The sequence below is a fragment of the Bos grunniens genome, chromosome 7, assembly GCF_055505025.1.
Source record: "Bos grunniens cultivar Pamir isolate PY7600 chromosome 7, Bosgru_T2T1.0, whole genome shotgun sequence".
Lineage (NCBI taxonomy): Eukaryota > Metazoa > Chordata > Mammalia > Artiodactyla > Bovidae > Bos > Bos grunniens.
Genome location: NC_141171.1, coordinates 102,533,197 through 102,555,560, shown reverse-complemented (window position 1 = coordinate 102,555,560; position 22,364 = coordinate 102,533,197). Strand labels below are relative to the sequence as shown.

General features: G+C 44.7%; 1 protein-coding gene and 1 long non-coding RNA gene across 3 annotated transcripts in view; one reads left to right on the top strand and one right to left on the bottom strand.

Annotated features, from left to right (window-relative positions):
• Positions 1-22,364, top strand: part of LOC147370057 (uncharacterized) — a 126,373-nt gene that overhangs the window by 53,034 nt on the left and 50,975 nt on the right. The window contains exons 7-8 of the mRNA XM_086413325.1: positions 1,388-1,498; positions 10,653-10,831. Of these exons, the coding sequence (XP_086269451.1) occupies positions 1,388-1,498; positions 10,653-10,831 (290 nt within the window). The remainder of the gene's footprint in view (positions 1-1,387; positions 1,499-10,652; positions 10,832-22,364) is intronic.
• Positions 43-19,109, bottom strand: LOC147370058 (uncharacterized). Of its 2 annotated transcripts, none has more exons than XR_015168365.1 (2): positions 18,891-19,109; positions 43-1,543 (listed from the first exon to the last, which is right to left on the bottom strand). It is a non-coding gene; the product is annotated as an uncharacterized LOC147370058 (long non-coding RNA). The 2 variants fall into 2 exon arrangements; XR_015168364.1 differs by lacking the exon at positions 18,891-19,109 and adding an exon at positions 2,065-3,312.

Genomic DNA, 22,364 nt, shown 5'->3' with positions numbered 1-22,364 from the left:
GTTTTCTTCTCCAATGGAATTTTAAGCTCCTTCAAGGTACAATTTTTAGGTTTTTCATTCATTTAATATGTATTTATTGGATAAGTACTGTATAAAGATATAAGTACTGTATAAAGATATAATATTTAGTAGCATATGAAGTAAAAAATTGATAAGAAATTGCTTCTGGATCTATATCATCATTCTGGAATTTGACTCAGAAGGCATTGCTTTAATCAAGTCCTTTAAGGACAGTGGAAGAAATCTTTTCAAATGATCATACCATGAGATGTCAATTCATCACAAGGATGATATTATGTAAATAAATAGATATATGAAATATTACTCTTCACTTAGCCTTCCTACATCGATTGACCATTGCCTATTCACGCAGAAAAGATCTTCCCTACTATATTAAACAGACTTAAACAACTACACTCATTATTAAAAATATCCAAAACCATGTGAGCTCACTAACTGAGTCACACTTCAAGATTAAAAGTATTTGAGGAGGTTTATGACATCCTATATATGACACCCTAATATTGTTGTATAATTATTCTGCAAGACCATAAACACGCACCCAGCACTAGGATCTAAGCAAGAGAAAATGGGTTTAAACTGAAATGAAAAAGAAAAAACAGATTTAAACTGATGCAGAAAGACTCTTGGTCAAATACATAGGAGATCTTACTTAAAATGAATTAACTCTGAAATGATTTATTACACCCTTTTTGACTCCTAGAGAATATTAGGTATGTTACATTAAACGTGGATGCCTAAAAACCAAGGGGTAAACTAAACAGCCTCTGGAGAGATCCTCCCTACCTTCCAAAACTTAAATCTTAATGTTTGAGGCTATTTTTGGCTTCCTTTCTGAGATGGCTCGGAAAGGAGCCTACACCATGAAAAGGAAAAGCAGCTCTTTATCTCTTTTTTCTCTGACTGCTTCAAGATCTGTTTTTGCCACCACTTCATAAGTATTTCAATTACTTGTTCCCTCAACAGTCCTGCAGAGAAGCTCTGCCCCTATCCCCCTTTTTACAGATGAAGATATTGAGGTTAAGTGATTTTCTCAGGGTTACAAAGAGACCTAGCAGCAATGAAGGAATGAGAAGTAGCAGTTCAACCTGCCGGTGGATGAATAGATTGAGTTTCTGAGCAGCCTGGCTATTATGTTGCAAAGAGGCCACGCAGACGCCTGGGTGGACGTGTAAAGACACCACGCACTAGAAATGAAAGGAGGCTGCGAGGACAGGCTTTTCCTTCTTATTAATGACACCGGCGATTGTCTAGAGTTGGAAAGAAAGGCCCGTTAGAGAAAGAGCCTTTTAAAAAGAGGCCAGGCAGCGGGGGCACTCAGTTTGGGACCCCTCCTCAATGAAACCCTCGTTGTCCCTACTTGCAGACAGCGCCGCCGAGGAAGCCGGGCTCCAGGTCGGGGACGTGGTGCTGGCCGTCAACGGCACGGAGGTCACCAGTGTGGAGCACGCAGAAGCCGTGCACCTTGCAAGGAAAGGTAGGTGGTCTGCAGGGTCCAGGGTGACTCTGATGAGGCAGCAATCTAAAACACAGCAGGGAATACCAACATGAGGAGGAGGAAACCCGCAGAATGGGCACGACTTCACTTCTCTCCTGAGACTACCATTACTGCCTTGTCATCAACATAATCTCTCAGAGAAGTTGAATCACATGTCTGTCCCATGTTCCTTCCATATTGATGGAGAGCCACAAAGGTGAAATCAGCAAATGGGAGCGAGAAAAATGTGCTCTGTTTATTACCGATATATCTTCTTAAACTCCTTGCCATGAAAAATAGCACTGCAAGAATTCATTTACTGGGTCTCTTTTTTCCTTCCTCTCTTTTTTTTCTTCCTTTTCTTCTTTTCTGTAATTCCATCAGTTTTTAGAATTAAAAAGCCTCAGGGTTTTCATGTTATAAAAGAGAGAGAAGGAAATAAAGAAATTATAAACCTAAAGCTCCGCCAGGTTCTACTTGAGGCCTGCCTTTAAAGCAATCTGACACAGATGCACCCACCAAGACAGCAATAGTAACACAAACCCTTCACCCCTGTACCCACTCACCTTAAACTTTTGGGAAAGGTTAATACCATCTTCGTCTCTGCAAAACAAGTTACTTTCTTTAGCACCATTTTACAAACCCTCATCTCCCCAGAGACCTAAAAATATACAGGTGATAACTGCTGTGTTCCATCATGAGATTATTCGGTGAGGTGTCCTATTCCCAGCTTCCCAAAGGCAGCGTGTATACCTCTGTGGCCCCAAAGTATACTATCAGGCCATGAGGTATTAAAATGTGTGCATTTGGAACAGGACACGTGTGCTAGAAGTATAACTTATCGCTGAGCAATAACTATCTCTTGACATACATTTCTCATGATGCCATCATGCTTGGGGGTAAGCGACAGCAACAGACTTCACTAGTGCAGACCAACACCAGAAAATCGCCAACAAACGCTGCGTCCAGACAAGCACGCTGAAGCTTTTGGGGTAGAATTTAGCTTAAAGTGTTTGGCTGTCTGTCGAGTACTTGCTGCACCAGGAATCCAAGGACACTGTCAACATGTGCAGCAACTCCTTCCGAGTCCTGCGCATCTCTATCCTTGTGCGGCACACAGTAGGAGCTGGGGCAATGGGGCAGTGATTATACTAATGAGTTGACGGGCTCTCATTCAGTAAGGGAGGCATACTAATCCTCGCTGCTGCATCTAGCTGTTCCCACGGTTCTTTCTCACAAATCAATTTTCCAATTTTTGAGTTAAATAAAACTGAACTATAGTAATATTTCCGCTCTTAGTACTTCTTCTATTTTTCCCCAAGAAGCTTAATGTTCTTTATACCTCTGAAGCATTCAGCCTCAGTTAATGGAAGACAGAAAACATCTCTAAAATTTGAATGGGGTTTTGGGGGCTCTCTAAAAGTTGATGGATTAACATAGATACTGGGGAAAGAGCATTGAGCTGTCCTGGGCAGTTAGTGGTAGGCTGGTTTTACCCGCTCTTATGAGCTGAGTTCCACCACTCCTTGCTTGCCAGCGTGGACTTCTGTCCTAAGACCCTGACCCTAGGGAACCTCAGTGTGTCTTTGCCAGTCCGTCTCAGATCCAACAGTGGAGATGCCTTGGAAGCAGAAAGGTGAATTCGAGATCTGAGATGCTAAAGTGAGAACAGTGTAAGTCTTTTAGGGAAAGGAGATCGTTTGGAGGGGGAGGAATCATAGCCAATAGCAAAAGAGACCTGAAGACACATAGGGAATGGCTGAGGGACCACCTCAGAGTGTTCCTCTCCCCATGTGGTCCTCGGGGGCCATTTCCCCACCCTGCTCCACTGAAAGCCTGATGGATGGAGCACCCATTGTGGGCAGTCAGTGCGGCCCTTGAGACCGAGCTTGATTAGGAAGCTGATCATTCCGTCCTCAGGCGTAATCTTCTGCACATCTCTAAGGCTACCAGCTTTTAATGGAGAAATAATACAAATTTAAAAGATGCAAATAAAATGAAGAGAAAAAAAGGAAAAACAAAGCTTTAAAAATAATAAAAGACTACTTTGAACACTGGATAATAAATTTAAAAACTAGATAAACAACATTGTTCAAAAGCATTTAAAGAGCCAACATTAGTGCAAGAATAGACAGAAAATCTGTGTAGACTATTATGAAATATTTATAGAATAAGATAAGAGACCACCTCTCCTTTCCCCCATTACCATCCCCACTCCATGCCCCACTCAGAAGCCCAGGATACCACTTTTATAACTATCCAACTTTCAAAGAACAAATAATCCCTATTCTATAGTTTTTTCCAGAAAATAAGTAAAAGTGAATGCGTGTCAGCTCATTTTATGAATCTACTAAAACTTTGATTCCAGAACTAGAATAGCATAGTATGAAAAACAAAATCATATGTTAATTTTATTTATGAGTGTATAGATACACAAATCCTAAGGGAAAAAAATAGTAAATGCCTGAATCAAACTATTTATTAAAATTATACATAATACATCATAATCAAGTAGGATATGTATGTGTCTTAGTCACTCAATCCTGTCCGACTCTCTGTGATCCCATGGACTATAGCCTGTCATGCTCCTGCAGCCATGGAATTCTCCAGGCAAGAGTACTCCAGGTAGTAATGGCAAAGGAAAGGAAAAAACAGCATTACCGAGAGGCAGTGGGGCTATGAGAAGGATACACATGACCATGAAACTAAAAAAAAGAAGAAGACAAAGGGGAAGAAATAACAGGAATAATTTAATTTTTATATAGTACTTTACAAGTTCGATTTTCTTAGCAAGCCCTATAAATTGGTCAAAGTATTTTTGGAGTATATGGAATCTGAAACAAGCTTTTGGAGGTTCTCTTTGGGAGAGGAAGTCACCAACTTGTCCAAAGAAAGTAAGAATTGTGAAACAAATCACTGAGCTTTTTGTTATGTTCATATGAAACACAGAGGTCTTGAAATATATACTTACCAGGTGCCTATTAACAATGTGTTTAAAAACTTAATGTTTACACTTGCCTCTTGTGTCTGTCCGTATAAGCTTCTTAAAAGTCTGATATCTTTTTGATTTCTATATATCTCTGCACAGTTTTACTCCCAAGTATGTGAAACTTTGGTAAAATCCTATCATATTACTGATTGCTACATTGCTGGTTTAGATACAGAAACATCAAGTAACTTTTCTCAGAACCTTAAATCCAAAATCTAACTGTATGCCAGACTCACCTGAGACACTCTTAAATACAGAATTCATGGTGGTGGCCTGCATGTTTGTAATTTTAATCAGGTCTCCCTGGCGTTTCTTTCACAGCCAGCCCAGCATCCGTATACAGCATCTTAGAAGCATGGCCAAAATCTTAAAGATGTAGACTAAATACCTATTGTGTTAGCTTCTGGTGCAGGTGTTATCATATCTTCCTAGCCCAGCATTAGAAAGAGGATCCACTGTATGTTATAAGGTCAAGTTTTCAATAGTTCTATTGAAATAATAATTCCATTCAATAAGAATAGACTAACATCTGAAAGAGATGGGAATACCAGAGCACCTGTCCTACCTCTTGAGAAACCTATATGCAGGTCAGGAAGCAACAGTTAGGACTGGACATGGAACAACAGACTGGTTCCAAATAGGACAAGGTGTACATCAAGGCTGTATATTGTCACCCTGCTTATTTAACTTATATGCAGAGTACCTCATGAGAAACGCTGGGCTGGAAAAAGCACAAGCTGGAATCAGGATTGCTGGGAGAAATATCAATAACCTCAGATATGCAGATGACACCACCCTTATGGCAGAAAGTGAAGAGGAACTAAAAAGCTTCCTGATGAAAGTGAAAGAGGAGAGTGAAAAAGTTGGCTTAAAGCTCAACATTCAGAAAACTAAGATCATGGCATCTGGTCCCATCAGTTCCTGGGAAATAGATGGGGAAACAGTGGAAGCAGTGTCAGACTTTATTTTTGGGGGCTCCAAAATCACTGCAGATGGTGACTGCAGCCATGAAATTAAAAGATGCTTACTCCTTGGAAGGGAAGTTATGACCAACCTAGATACCATATTGAAAAGCAGAGACATTACTTTGCCAACAAAGATCCGTCTAGTCAGGGCTATGGTTTTTCCAGTGGTCATGTATGGATGTGAGAGTTGGACTGTGAAGAAAGCTGAGTGCCAAAGAATTGATGCTTTTGAACTGTGGTATTGGAGAAGACCCTTGAGAGTCCCTTGGACTACAAGGAGATCCAACCAGTCCATTCTGAAGGAGATCAGTCGTGGGTGTTCCTTGGAAGGAATGATGCTAAAGCGGAAACTCCAATACTTTGGCCACCTCATGTGAAGAGTTGACTCATTGGAAAAGACTCTGATGCTAGGAGGGGTTGGGGGCAGGAAGAGAAGGGGACGACAGAGGATGAGATGGCTGGATGGCATCACCGACTTGATGTACATGAGTTTGAGAGAACTCCGGGAGTTGGTGATGGACAAGGAGGCCTGGCATGCTGCAATTCATGGGGTCGCAAAGAATTGGACACTACTGAACGACTGAACTGAACTGAACTGAACATGTTAGTTTATGTTATATATTATAAAATAGGGAATAATAAAAGTAATCAAATAGCAATTCTATTTAGAAATACTTATCACACACACCATAGTTTGATCGATGGGAATACCAAAGCCAGAGATTTAAGAAAGCATTCAGTATCACACTGGGAATGACAATAGCTCCATGGGAATTTTTCTTACATTAGGTCCCTCTTACTTTCTGGTTTGGGCTTTTATAGGGCTTGGTTCCTTAGTCAAATGCAGGATTTAATCATCAGAATGCTGATTGAAAAGTGAAAAGTGCAAACTGAAAAGTGCTGAAAAGAAACAGAGGAAGGGAAAAACACCAATGCTTAGTCGACCTGGAAGTCCTTCGGATGCACGAGGGCTCCTCTGTGTCCTGACAGCAGGCTGGACTCAAAGCGGGCACGGAAGAGCTGGAGCTGGGACCTGCGGGGTGAAGGCAGTGCCAGCCCCCTGCGCCTGCCCTCGGGGACCTGGCTTGTCTTGCACGTTGCTGCTCCATGCCTGCGCAGGTGGTGGGGCTTGTCTGACAGCAGAGGTGTGACTCCGACGCCATTTAAGAATGGTGGCATAAGGAGAAGACAGTGATCTGAGGAGGAAGTGTGAATTAGAAAAAGAAACCCTTTTTCTCACTTCTGTAGTTGCAAATAACCTCACCCACGACTCCTTACTTCCAAAACCCTCTAGGCCAAAGTGCTAGGGAAGGAGAGTTTTCTGGAGAGCACTTTCTTTTTCAGGACGTCGTCATCAAAGAGCTGAATGTGCTAAAGGCAAGGATTTTCAAACTTTCGCATCTCAGGAAACAAAGCGTTCTCTTCCCTCTTTCACCTCCCTCCCTACACCCTTCCTCCCGCTCACACTCAAAAAGCGGGAAAGATTTCTGGGGTGTCCAGTGGAGGAAGGTGAGGGCTGTGTGTTTCATTTCACCAGGGCGGGACGGACCTAGAGAAAGAAGTAATTGGCCGGTGGGGGGGGGGGGGGCCGGGAGGGGGGTGGATAGATTTCAGCATCTGCCCCTGCATCGATCGCTGGGGCTGATCCGGCTGGCCTGGCCAGTGTCCCCTCCTCTCTCACGTGTGTGTCCCTCCTGGAGCCGCGCGCTTGTCGAAGAGGAGGACCGTCCCCGACAGGCAGGATCAGTCTCCGCATCAAGGGTGTATGAGTGGCTGCGGGCCCCTGCTGCTGCTGCTGCTGCTGCTAAGTCACTTCAGTCATGTCCGTCTCTTAGCGACCCCATGGACTGTAGCCCACCAGGCTCCTCTGTCCCTGGGATTCTCCAGACAAGAATAATGCAGTGGGTTGCCATTTCCTTCTCCAATGCATGAAAGTGAAAAGTGAAAGGGAAGTCCTTCAGTCGTGTCCGACTCTTAGGGACCCTATGGACTGCAGCCTACCAGGCTCCTCCGTCCATGGGATTCTCCAGGCAAGAACAGTGGAGTGGGTTGCATGCCCTCTGTGAGGGGATCTTCCCAACCCAGGGATTGAACCCAGGTGTCCCGCATTGCAGGTGGATTCTTTACCATCTGAGCCAGCAGGGAAGCCCAAGAATACTGGAGTGGGTTGCCATGTCCTTCTCCAGTGTGCCACTGCTAGAATCTCCAAACAAGCTCTCAAGCAGTAATGGCAGGGGTGAGGAGGTGGGTGGAACTCATGATTCTGTTGTTGCAAAGTACTGGGGGTGAAAATGAACACATCCAGGGGAAACGAAATCAGAGTCAAGGAAAGGCAGAAGCGTGCTGGTTGCCGACAGACTGTGCTCATGAACAGAGCCTCTCAGCAGCCGAGACTTTGTCAGGACTCGCCACTTCAACTGTGGTCCAGCTTTATCAGAGGGCTTCTGACAAATCCAGAATCCCAGGCCTCATCCCAGGCCTACCGAATGGGGATGTGCACTTAAGAAACCCACTGGGTGACTTGTGTGTGCACTTAGCTTCAGAAGCTCTGAACTCGGACACTGACATGTTTCAGGCATCCAGTAAATTAATAAAGAAATAATAGCAGAACCAGAAGTGTTTAATTCTTTGTACTGAACATTTTTTTACTTTTGCAAGAATACTGGAATGGGTTGCCATTTCCTCCTCCAGAAATGCTCTTCAAGGGGATCCAGCCAGTCCATCCTAAAGGAAATCGATCCTGAATATTCATTGGAAGGACTGATGCTGAAGCTGAAACTCCAATACTTTGGCCACCTGATGCAAAGAACTGACTCACTGGAAAAGACCCGGATGCTGGGAAAGATGGAAGGTGGAAGGAGAAGGGGACAACAGAGGATGAGATGGTTGAATGGCATCACGACTCAATGGACATGAGTTTGAGCAAGCTCCGGGAGATGGTGATGGACAGGGAGGCCTGGCATGCTGCAGTCCACGGGGTTGCAAAGTGTCGGACACAACTTAGCGACTGAACAACAAACCTAATATTTAATTATTTTAACATACACATTAAAATAACTGTGTATGAATAATCAAACGTGAAGATAACATCAAAAGTCTAATGTCTCTGTAAATGTCAGGTCCAGGTCCTCCTGGCCCAGTATGGACCTGCAAAGAGTATAACATCACCACCACCTAACAGCTGTTTGGAACTCAGTAACTCCCCAAACATCAGACGCATGTCCTAACTGTGAACATGAAATACTTTGCTTCTAATATAATGACACCATGGTGCGGCAGGACCATCTGTAGCCCTGCCCCAGAGAGAATTTTCTGGTGCACCAAGTTATGTTTTGGGCCAGCTGAAACTCAAGTTTAGCTTGATTGGTATCAGAGAAACCCATATGCAGTCTTTGTAAGCAAGAGGAAAATGACCTCGAGGGGCGGCCCGCTGTGGCAGCACATAAATAAGTTGGCAGATGTATCAGCTATGCATATTAGTCCAGGAGTACAGTTCTTTGGGGACTAGAGTCCAAAGACAAAGACATTTGTGGGTTGCTGGTCAATCTGGAGCATTTCTTCTAATTTTTCTGGATGTGTTTTTGACAGGGGCTTAAGGGCAGTTCAATAAATTAAAATGTATTTACATTGCAATGAAGAATTTTCTTGACACACAGAGTTATTTAATTACCAAGGTGCTTTGCGTGCTGCTAAAGTTAAGACTGTGTCAGCCTTTCTGGGACAGATCTTTATTTTCAGGGCCATGTGGCTCAGCCAGGAATGATCCCCTGGGTTGGAGCTTGTCATTTATATAAGAGGAGTCTCCTCACTGACCCCCATTTCCATAGACAGCTCTAAACAGATCAGTAATCTCAATGTCAGACATCATGATGAAGTCAGCGCTGCCAAGGCCAAATGTCCCCCTTCAGGGATGTGGCCTCCATCTCAGAGGAATTGTAAATGAAGTCATACCCCATTTGCAGTCTTCAAAGCATGTCAGGGTTGCTGTCTATCTGAGTGACATTCAGAGAATTTTCTTGCGGCATCAAGAGGTAGGCGTATGATGAAAGTCTGTGTTCATGCTGGCAGCATCGAAGCACAGTTGGTAGACACTGACCTCATGTTATCAGGGACAGGGACAATTTTTCTCAAGCTCTTCACCAAACCAGTTCCATAGAAAAGGGGACTTGAAGTCCAAGCACTCTAAGAAGCAAGGAGTAAGAAAGACAGTCTAAGAAGGACACTCTAAGAAAGTCAGGCACTGAAAGCTCTGAGTCCAATCCTCGGTACTAATCCAGGTTGGCAAGAAGATAGGGTAAAAGACATGTATGCTTCAAGCCTCCTAGACTTCCGGTCAAGCTCAAAGGTAAGTAATTGATTTTGATCAGAGACGACATTGGCAACATACATTGGCATGTATGTTTACTTTAGCTAACACAGATCAAAGAAGCTAATCATCCTGAATAAAAGTGAGATGGAAAAGCCAAATATCACCCATCATCCTTCTCTGGATGTAAATCAAAATACATTCAATACTTAGCTTGCTGTTGTTACAGACAGAATGAGCAGACCCAAGTCATCCATAATCAGACCCAACTAGGCCATGTGATTGAAGAAGAAGAATTCTGTCTTAGAACCAGGTAACCCAGATCTCACATTTGATTCAGCCCTTAAAGGAAATCAGCCCTGGGTGTTCATTGGAAGGACTGATGTTGAAGCTGAAACTCCAGTACTTTGGCCACCTGATGTGAAGAGCTGACTCACTGGAAAAGACCCTGATGCTAGGAAAGATTGAGGGCAGGAGGAGAAGGGGATGACAGAGGATGAGATGGTTGGGTGGCATCGCAGACTCAGTGGACATGAGTTTAGGTGGACTCTGGGAGTTGGTGATGGATAGGGACGCCTGGCATGCTGTGGTCCATGGGGTCACAAAGAATCAGACACGACTGAGTGGCTGAACTGAACTTATGAGCTCTAGGTTCTCAGAGAAGTCACTGGGCCTCCCCAGTTTTCATTCTCCTATTTGACCTGAGAGTTTCATTACTGGAGAACTCTTGGATCCATTCCAGTGGTAGAATTCTATTTCATTGATTCCATTTACGGAAACTACAATCTCTTTTTCATCCATTCCTTCTGGAAAGCAAGAGTCCTTGCAGTTGGTTTAAGATTTGAAGCCGAGTGAGCTGTCTATCATTCACCTATCTCACACTCACCCCTCCAGGTCCAGACCTCTTGACTCTGGTGGTGGGATCCGACATCAGCCGCTGTCCCAACACCCCCCGGCCCGCCTGCCGCGGCTACCTGCATAAGAGGACGCACTCCGGGTTCATGAAGGGCTGGAGGAAGCGGTGGTTTGTGCTGAAGAATGACGGTTGCCTCCAGTATTACAGACACAAGAAGGTGAACTAAGGGGAAGGTGGAGGGCTGGAGCGCGTAAGAACATGCAACTCTGGGGTGTGCGGTGGGTGCATTAGCAAAGGATTGTCTTGTCAGGTCCTGCGCATGGTGAAGGATTCTAGACACAGGGCTCTCTCCTGTGACTTCTAAAGAACTTTTCCTTCTCCAGAGGTTCAGAGGAGTGTAATTTATTTTCTCTGCGGCTGCATAAATCAAGGCTGGCATGAGTTTCTATCTCATTTATTCCTATTCTCAGACGCTCTGTGAAAACTCTCTTATCAAAGTCAAGAAAATAAGAGCCAAACCATATACCTAGTGCCCTAGAGAAATCAAGGCTGACTAAGGCAAAGCACAGCTAACACCTCGCTGGCCCACGTGTGCGGCACTGTTTCCTAGGTAACAGGGGCTGGTGTCGGCCAGGCTTCTGAAGCAGAGGACCTGAGAATATACTTCATCTCCTCACCTAGGGTCCCGTAGAGCAGCGATTTCTGACCGTAGGTAAAGGTTGAAAGCTTCTGGGGAATGTTCTCAGAATATGAGCTCTAGTCCTCCCCATGTTTCAGCCAAGTCTGAGGTGGGGCCTGGGCCTGTGGGTCTGGGAAAGGGACTTGGGGTGACTTTAGCCCACAGTGCAAACAACCAACCAGCAGGCCGTGTCCTGTGGGCAAAGGGTTTTCTCTGCCCTATGCAATACAACACCAGGGCTTCTCTGGGCACTCAGTCAGTAGAGAATCTGCCTGTGGTGCAGGAAACCCAGGTTCGATCCCTGGGCTGGGGAGATCCCCTGGAGAAGGAAATGGCAGCCCACTCCAATATTCTTGCCTGGAGAATCCCATGGACAGAGGAGCCTGGCGGGCTACACACGGGGTCACAAGAATCGGACACAACTTAGCAACTAAACCACCACAACCATGCAATATTCCATGCAATTCCCTGGTGGCTCAGTGGTAAAGAATCCACCTGCCAGTGCAGGAGACGCAGAAAATGCAGCTTGGATTCCTGGGTTGGGGAGATCCCCTAGAGAAGGAAATGGCAACCCACTCCAGTATTGTTGCCTGGGAAATCCCATAGACTGAGGAGCCTGGTGGGCTACCATCCACGGGATCACAAGAGTTGGACACGACTTAGTGACTAAACAACAGCAACATGTAATGTGGTTTAATTTTTTTTAAATCACACGCAAGCATCATATATTTCAGAGATTTTGCACAGAAATTCCAATGTCCAATTAAAAGTCTCCAGCTAAGTAGTGGCTGCCTCCTCCAGAGAGGCAGACAGCTGCCCAGTCCAAGAGAGGGCCCACTGCTTCCTATGTCCTCTGCCCTACTGGCTTCTCTCCAAAAATTATATTGCCCTAGTTTCTTAATTTTAAGGGTTTTGGGCGTATTTTATATATTTTAACAAAGACATTAATTCCTCTCCGTAATAAGGAATATCTATATATCTATCTGTGTGCTTAGTCACTCAGTCATATCCAACTCTTCGCAACCCCACAGACTGTAGCCCACCAGGCTCCTGTGTCCATGGGATTTTCCCAGGCAAGAATACTGGAGTGGGTTGCCATTTCCTTCTCAATAGATCTATCTATATGTATATAAAGAAATCAATACATTTAAAAAAAATAGGGAGTGACTTTGCATGTGGAATCATTGTGAATACTTCTTATTTCTAGACTGTGGATCACTTATTTGTGACACAGACCAGGAGGTGTCTGCCTTTCAAGGCAATGTGAGCCAATCAGCTGCTTTGCAAAAACCCTGTCTCCCTCCAGTGCAGGAAAATCAGATTCTCTGTAATCAGGGTGAGAAGGCTTGCTTTCTGTATTCTGAGTATGAAAGGGGAACAGACCAGAAGGTTCCAACCTGGGTATGCTTCAGAAGCCCCTGACGAGTTTGCCAAAGCACAGATGCAAACGGTCTCCCACCCCCTTACCTCCTGAGTGGGGCCCTGGAAACTGTATGTTCTTTTGTAAGCAGTCAAGGTCATTCTGAAGGAGCAAAGTTCGTTCCCACCTATAGTCATAGGAACAATAATGCAAGCCTGCCAGTTGTTCTTCCATGGAGTGGAAGGTTTATCCTGACGGTGTGTGCTTCCCACCTCCAGTAATGATGATTTTTGTTTCCTTTTGTGAAGCAGTGACAGTAGTATTAATAGATGCCAGTTTTTCTTTAATGGCCTTCTTCAGCAAAACAAATGCATAAAGCAACCTCATGTCAGGCATCTCACACTTTTAAGATTCCTAGTTCCTGAGATTTAGAATGGTTCAATCTAACCAAGGGGCAATCACGGAGCTAGTGGTGCCTGCAGATGTTGTATTTGGCTCGCACAATGTTTTCATAAATTTTTTAATGAAATGCATTCAGGTGAAGCATGTGCTCTCCAATCTGCCATAATCCCTACTCCTGCTCATTTCCTCACGCTGAGCCCAGTCATTTAAATTACTCACTAGGCCCTGTAGGGATATGCGTGTGTGAGTCCTGGGGTAGAATTTATGTGAAAAATTAAAAGGGTGGTGGTAGAGTGGTTAGAATTAAAATAGATTAAAAAAAAACCCACTTCTATTCCTGTTTGGAAAAGAAATATGCATCTTATAGTGAGTTTGGACACAGCTAAGAAAAGACGAATCTTGAGTAACTGCAGTTGGAAGCATCACCACCACAATAGGTTTAACACGGAAATGGGAGAATATAAAAATATGGCTTTATTTTGTTTACAAAGGGCCAAAATCAGATCTCTTGCAATGCAACGAATTCCAGAATACATCATGCATAATCTTTAGGGTAGATTGCAGTGACTGAGAAGAGTTAAGGGGGCATCATAAGAACACAGCAGATTAAATTAGCAGAAAATCAACTCAGCTATACAGTGTTCATTCATGCAACAAATATTTATTGAGTGCTTTTTAAGAGCCAGGCATTATGCTAAGCACTGGGAATTAAAAAAAAAAGAAGAAGACACGATGCCTGCCCTGAGTGCACTTACAGCTCCTGTTATTGCTCCGTTTCTGCTTATATCAGTGGAAGAGACTGACATGAGGAAACGGACCCACAAATACAGAGGCAATTGTGATTGGTGCAGTAAGACAAATTACGGGATGGGAGAAGAGAATTGCAGCAGTCTGAATTCAAACAAGAGGTGCAATCATACAGAGATTTAAAAAGTGAAGTTTCACATAAATATGGTTTTCATGATGTCTCAGACGGTAGAGAATCTGTCTGCAATGCAGAAGACCCAGGTTCGATCTTTGGGTCGGGAAGATCCCCTGGAGAAGGGAATGGCAACCCTCTCCAGTATTCTGGCCTGGAGAATTCCATGGACAGAGGAGCCTGATAGACTATAGTCCATGGGGTCGCGAAGAGTTGGACACAACTGAGCGACTAACCCACATGCATACATAGACTCTAAGAAAACTCTGTGTCACCAAAAGAGAGCACTCAAGGAAGGGCAGACCTAGAAAGGTCAGCCCTCTCCAAGGCTCTCCATAGGAAATGTAGTTGAAGCTCCCGGCTATCAGAGCAGCTCGCCGGTTTGTTGAGACAGAGGTAGTTAGTCTGCAGTCAGAGAGCAAACAGGAAGTAAGCCTGTGGAGCCCAAGACGGGGCAGGCAAACTGAAGCTGGCGGCTGATACCTGGGTGAGTCACAGGAGCTGGGGATGCCTCTCCAGTAGGGAGCCCGGAGCATGAGAGATCCCTGAGGGAGGACCGCAGGAGCAGGGGAAGTGAGCAAGCGGAGGGCATCAGGGCCCCCGGGTGGGCAGGGGTGTCCCCATGGGGAGGGTCACGGGAAGGTTTGCATCACGTCACCCGAGGGCCACAAGGCTACCGGGGACAGCGTGTCCTGGGTGAAGAGCTCAGACAGAGCTTCCCCAGAGGTCCACGACTCAAACTGCAGACCCACCCACAGCAGCTGCAAAAAGCAGAAGACCCCTTCCCCTTGCAATGTTCCTCTGTCGCCCTCTACTGAGAAAACAATGCGCTTGTTGTTTAAAAAACAAACACAAACACAAACCTGGGGGAGAAATTGCGTGCATTATTGCAGAGCAGGTACTCGGGGGTGAATTTGGAGCTGAAAGCCACAAGTTCACAACTGACACAAGATTCAAATGGAGGGTTTAGTATAGATGACACAGGAGTATACAATGAATTCCTTCTTGAAGATGTAACATTTTAGCTTAGGGCTAAGGGCTGAAGAATTGATGCTTTTGAACTGTGGTGTTGGAGAAGACTCTTGAGAGTCCCTTGGACTGCAAGGAGATCCAACCAGTCCATTCTAAAGATCAGTCCTGGGATTTCTTTGGAAGGAATGATGCTGAAGCTGAAACTCCAGTTCTTTGGCCACCTCATGCAAAGAGTTGACTCATTGGAAAAGACTGATGCTGGGAGAGATCGGGGGCAGAGGAGAAGGGGACAACAGAGGATGAGATGGCTGGATGGCATCACTGACTCGATGGACATGAGTCTGAGTGAACTCCGGGAGATGGTGATGGACAGGGAGGCCTGGCATGCTTCGATTCATGGGGTGGCAAAGAGTCAGACACGACTGAGCGACTGAACTGAACTGACTGACTGTATAGGACAGGGGTTCACCTATGGCTGAGTCATGTTGAGGTTTGACAGAAAACAGCAAAATTCTGTAAAGGAATTATCCTTCAATTAAAAAAAAAAAATAGCCCACTTGGGCTTCCCCAGTGGCTCAGTGGTAAAGAATTTGCCTGCAATGCAGGAGACACAGGTTCGATCCCTGGGTCAGGAAGATCCTGTGGAAAAGGGAATGGCAACCCACTCCGGTATTCTTACCTGAAGAATCCCATGGAAAGAGGAGCCTGGCGGGCTACAGTCCATAAGATTGCAAAGAGTCGACTGAATCGACTTAGTGCACACATACACAGGATCCCACTTAACTTGGTAGTTACTAAGTCTTTTACTGTTCTTTTAGTGATTACCAAAAATATTACACCATGCATTGAGACTTTCTAGAATCAAATATGGATTACTATTTAAACTATTTTATGGACATCACAGCATCTGATTCAACCGTGTCTTAAGTAATATGTTTGTGTTGTCATATGCTTAAATTCTGTACAGATTGTAAATCTGCTGAGATATTATCAGTATTATGTCATACAATCAATATTCTACTTCTCAGTGTAAATTGTTTCTTTGTGCTCTATTCCGTATATATTCTCCTGAACTTCTTCTGTTTAGTTTGATAGCAAATAATCTCCAAAAGGCCTTACTTTCTGCAATTATTTTTCCAGTTCTAGTGCCCATTTAATTATTTGTTTATAGTTTCCTGTTCATGCTGAAATGTTTAAACCTGCGTTTCATATTTTGACATATTAATCATAGTCATGCTGAGTCCATCCTTTATCAGGATCCCCTACAGATGCCTGTTTCCATCATCTGCCACTTCTGCAATTTTGCCTCAGAATTTTAAGCAACCTTCAGACATTGTGAAGGTGGTCTTTTTGGCACTCATTCTGAGTCCCGAGATTGGTCTTCATGATTCTAACCCAGAACCTGATTTATCAAGATCTCCTCCTTGATGGGTCTGAACTCCACGAGCGTGTTGAAATCTCTGCTCAATGTCTTCACCCCTTCAGATAGACGTGACCCCAATGTTGGGCTCATCTTCTGCTAGGTTTTAGCCCCATTATTCTTCACTATCTTATAGGCTCTCTGATGTTTTCAAAGAGGCATTTATATACACTCCAGCTTTTCTAAGTTTCTTAGTTGGTCCTAATGAACCGGTCTGACATTTAAAAAAAAAGGGGCAATTCCAGTGACAGCTGAAAAGGAAGGAAATGTGAGGGGTGAATTGTTTTGTTATTCTTTTTTAAGCTCTAAGATACCAGTTTAAGTGTGAGTGATTCTGAAAGTGGAGTCAAGCAAGGAGAAAAAGGCTGGAGATACAGAAAAAGAGGACTAACTGGTGGATCCATTTACCTTATATGCCATCTACCCTAAAAGTTGGGTATATATAGCTCTTTGGTACCAGCAGAGGAAAATGAACTTTATGAAGGATAAGACAGAATGCTCAACTAGGTTTTTAAGAGAAAGAGAACATTCTCTGTCCATCAGAGCAGAACAAGCCAATTTTTGTTCTGTTCTGTGACCCTACGTCCGCAAGAATCCACACGTGGGTGTGTGTGTGGGAAGGGGGGTCGCTGGAGGACGCTGGACACACTGGCCCCACAGATCTCAGAGAAGAAAGCGGCTGTACTCTAAGTACTTGCCTCTGCTTCAGGAATTCTGATTGTCACGGCATATTTACGTTGCTGTGTTGGGGGAAGACTCCAAGGGACTGAGCAGCACAAAGTAGTATGAGAAACTTCACTTTGAACAAAGCGGAAACTTTGGAGCATGAAATAAGATCAGTTATTTTAGCCATGTGTCTTGAATTCTTTTGTAAATGTGAGCTGCTAATCTTTGATTTCCTTCTTTGAAAAGAAAGCAGATAATACTCTCTTCCAAAATTGCCGCTATGTTCACAGTGCACTCTCAAAGGCTGTTAAGCTCTAACCCCAAGTGCAGGCAAGGGGAAGCAGACTGGAGTCCAGGCTTTGAAGGTCAGTTGGCTCTACAGTGCCCAATGTTATAATGACTTTCATAGTATACTAAAGTATACTAAAGATTATCAGAAAAAATAAAAGAATTGCCCTAGAATTGTCTCAAGACAAGTCCAAGTCCCTTGGACTGCAAGAAGATCCAACCAGTCCATTCTAAAGGAAATCAGTTCTGAATATTCATCGGAAGGACTGATGTTGAAGCTAAAACTCCAATACTTTGGCCACCTGATGTGAAGAGCTGACTCATTGGAAAAGACCCTGATGCTGGGAAAGGTTGGGGGCAGGAGGAGAAGGGGATGACAGAGGATGAGATGGCTGGATGGCATCACTGACTCGATGGTCATGGGTCTGAATGAACTCCGGGAGTTGGTGATGGACAGGGAGGCCTGGAGTGCTGCAATTCATGGGGTCGCAAAGAGTCGGACACGACTGAGCGACTGAACTGAACTGAACTGTGTCAAGATGCAGAAGAAAACCAGCCCCGCTGAATGGGCTTGAATGGACCGCAGGAGTAAACAATACAGTTGACTTCTGATGGTATTTTATGCTCTTGCTTGTTAGCACAACGGTTCTGTGCACGTAGCTCTCCAGGTGACCCTATGGAGGGGATGGAACCCTGGAGCTCTGAGGAGAGATCAGACCAAGAGATTCAGTTATGTTCTATATGAAACCATGTGCATGTGGAGTCGGCACCATACGTCGAGGTCCGCTAGGAAGACTGTCAATTCCAAGAGAAGAGAGCTGAGGCCAAAGCTGCGGGAACAAGGGCAGAGCCGGTCAGAAGTCTGGCACAGGGAGGAGGGTCTGGCCTCAGAGGCCGAACACAAAGGCCAATGGGACCGAAAGGAGACCGAAAGGAGTTTTATGCTTGCAGAGCCCAGACAAAAGCGTGTTTCAAGATGCAGGGAGCAGTCCATGGAGCTGACGCAGCCGTGAAGTAATTGCCTGCCAGACACAGGCCTCTTAGAGGGAGGCTGCATCTCCCTTGCTAGAACAGGCCTCACTTCTATCTTTAAACTCACTTTTTCCCAGTCTAAAGGCATGCTTGTCTATACTATCCTGAGGGAGGTAGAGAAGGCTCTCTCGAACGTACATTTCTTTGACGAACTTTCTATCCCTCATCTCCTTTTCTAAGGCAAATTCTTGGGAAGAGTTGTCTAGCACCACATTCCTTCATTCCCGTTCCTAACCCATCACAATCAGGGGTCTGTCTCTGCTATACGTGTACACACTGAAATTAGGATCACGCCTAGGTAACCCAGGAAAAGAGAATAAGATGAGAAAAGCAGTGGGCCACCAACATTTAACGGGACGTGATAATGTCTACCTGATTAGACTCTTATGTGGATTAAATTAAGTATGTAAACCAACAATTACAGGGTCTGGCACAGAGTGTCAACCACTAGATTTCCTCCCCTTGACCCATGTTACTTTCACCTGAGTAATTTGCCTGTGGTCATGTAGCTGATAAGTGAGTATAGATGCAAACTCACGTCTTCCTGGCCCAAAAGGGTATTTCCGTCTTTCCACGACTCCAGACTTCCTTCCCAGGGCTTTCGTCCCCAGTTTGGTGCCTCCCTGCAAACTACCTGGAAGAGAAAGGTGAACATAAGAAATAGTAACTAAGATTTGTGTCATTTGCGGATTTCACAGGAATGGAAAAAATGAATACCACATCGTGGAAGAATACTCGTGGCATTCAGAAGGCAGGGAATGAGTCAAATGTGCAATCGATATAACAGAGGATTTCCAAGTTTCCAATAAAGTCTGGACTCAGTTCAGCTCGAGGTTTCAATACTGCACCTCGTTGCAACCTTACTTTGTAATTTAAGAGATTTCCCAGTAGGTGGCGCGGCGTACTCACAAATGGTTTCTCAGCGCCCATCTGGGACCGTAACTTAAAATTCTTGTGAATGCAGGAAAAGACTGAGAACTAATTTAGACCAACTTCCTCCTTTTCCCAAATATGAAAATGAGGATTAAAGATTATATAATTTATAAGAGAAGACCCAGCATTTAAACCAGGTTGTTGGTATTTACCTGGAATCCACCTCTTTATATAGGCTACCAGCCTCAGACTTAGGGTGGTATCCGCTAAGAAGGCCATGCAAAGATAAAGCAGCTAGCTCTGGGTTAGGAAAAGTGTCAGATACATAGGGAGAGTTGTCTTCCATGAGATGACCATTTTCTTAAGATGATATTCTCTTGGGGCTATTTATCCAGTATTAAGAAATCTCAGTTTAAAAAAGGACATTTAAAATGGGAAGAAATCCAAATCCCTTTCACCTTCCTGACTTCCTCCCACCACCTTCTGCTTTTTCTCCTACGACAAAGTCCCCCTTGATAGGTAGACTTTCAGACTGAACTAGAAGGGAGCCAGCCTCCCAAAACAGCTTCCTTTCCAGGCTGCCCCGGTGTGGGAATTTCCAAGGACAAGGCAAGGCCATCTGCCATGTCCACTTGTAAAACACACTCTTGGGAGAAATCCATGGCCATCCTGTCACTGGCAAAATAGTTACTGAAACCTTACTAAGTGTCAGAGACAAGCTGTAAAAGCAATAAAAGGCCAATGGCTCTCGTAGAGTTTCTCCTTCCTGTGGGAAGAGATAGGAAGTACAGTGGATAATTTCCAACATTGATAAGTATCTGAGTTTGAGAGTGGCTGACATTACTTTGCCAACAAGGGTCCATCTAGTCAAAGCTATGGTTTTTCCAGTAGTCATGTATGGATGTGAGAGTTGGACTGTGAAGAAAGCTAAGCATCAAACAATTGATGCTTTTGAACTCTGGTGTTGGAGAAAACTCTTGAGAATCCCCTGGACTACAAGGAGATTCAACCAGTTAATCCTAAGGGAAATCAGTCCTGGGTGTTCATTGGAAGGACTGATGCTGAAGCTGAAACTCCAATACTTTGGCCATCTGATGTGAAGAGCTGACTCATTGGAAAAGACCCTGATGCTGAGAAAGATTGAGGGCAGGAGGAGAAGGGGATGAAAGAGGATGAGATGGTTGGATGGCATCACCGACTCAATGGACATGAGTTTGAGTAAACTCCGGGAGTTGGTGATGGACAGGGAGGCCTGGCATGCTGCAGTCCATGGGGTCACAAAGAATCAGACACGACTGAGCAACTGAACTGAACTGAACTGAGAGGAGTGGTTGGGTTGGGAGCCTAGTTTCAAGGAATAGTCAAGGAATCTTGTCTGAGAAAATGGTATTTCAGATGAAATAAAGATCTGCAGGAACGATTTTAGTAGAGGAACTGTTAGTACAAAGGGCCTGAGGAGGGAACATTAAGCTATTTCCAGTCATTATCATCTGAGCATTAGGCATTTCATCCTGTTGGTTCTTAAGCACTTGCTGCCTGGTATAAAGAAACATCTTGAAGACACTGAAGCTGAAATGAGGGAAAGGAGAGGCATCCCTCTGGAACACGCCAGGTGCATCTCCTTTCCCTCACGTGGACGTTGTAAGGACGTGTGAGTCCTGCAGGCAGGCCCTGGTCTGTGGGTAGGCAGGGATCACCAGGAGCAGAAAAGACCCACTAGATACACCACATACAAGCTGCTGCTGCTGCTCCTGCTGAGTCACTTCAGTCGTGTCCGACTCTGTGTGACCCCAGAGACAGCAGCCCACCAGGCTCCCCCATCCCCGGGATTCTCTAAGCAAGAACACTGGAGTGACTTCCATTTCCTTCTCCAATGCGTGAAAGTGAAAAGTGAAAGGGAAGTCGCTCAGTCATGTCCAACTTTTAGTGACCCCATGGACTGTAGCCCACCAAGCTCCTCCATCGCTGGGATTCTCCAGTCAAGAGTACTGGAGTGGGTTGCCACTGCCTCCTCCAAATACAAGCTGCATGTACTTAAAAGAGCTTTTACAAGAGCCCGCTTATGTCCATCTCATTGTTTCTCAAAATGTGGTCTGAAACCACAAATTAGAATCACCTCAGCACTTGTTAGATACCTCTAGACATCAGATTGGGTCTTCCAAATCTGACTGTAGGGGCTGGGGCTCAGGAATATGGATTATAAGGGTACACACACAGTGAATACTCTCCACGCTAACATTGAGAACTGATGCTCTGTGGAATTTGCGTTTCCCCAGTGTTTCAGCTCTTCAAACAGTATGGCCTTCAATTTTTTCCTAGCACAGGCTCCGTCCTTTCTTTAAAGCAAGAAGAGGTTACAAAGCCTCTGGGAGAAAAAGCGAAGATTAATGCATGGCCAAAAGCCCTGTGAAACATTAGGGGGCTTTAAAGAGATCTTTAATAATCTTTGATAATTTGTGATTTTTTTTAATCTATAATATATGAAGGAGCACTTTTCTCTTTGGATTTGAATAAACAAAGGACGTTAGGCTTTCTTCATAGGTGTAGTATTAGTTTTCCTGTGGATGGTGTAATTTTGTGGGCAATAATGAGGTCTTTCTACATCTCACTGGCTCTCACAAGCTTCCCTGGTGGCTCAGAAGGTAAAGCATCTGCCTGCAATGCAGGAGACCTGGGTTTGATCCCTGGGTCAGGAAGATCCCCTGGAGGAGGAAATGGCAACCCACTCCAGTACTCTTGCCTGGAGAATCCCATGGACAGAGGAGCCTAGTGGGCTACAGTTCACAGGATCCCAAAGAGTTGGACACAACTGAGCGACTTCACTTTCATTTTCTTTCACTTTCTACACCTCAAGAGCACTGGGTTCTCACCTCATCCTGTTCTCAGGGACACGGTGGGAAGAAAGTTCGTTTAGTGAGATGTGGGCTGGGGGGATGCGACTTCAGATCCTGCAGCACAGCAGTGAGGACCCCATGAACGCATGTCGGGTGATGAAGAGAGCGGGTGTGCGCCTCACGTCCACTGGTATCTTTGCATTTGATTCAGAAAACCACGGCCAAAAGAGCAAGGGTAACTTCACACTTCATACCCACCTCTCCCCTATCTACCATTAGAGACTGAGTTTGCTTCGTTTTTTTTT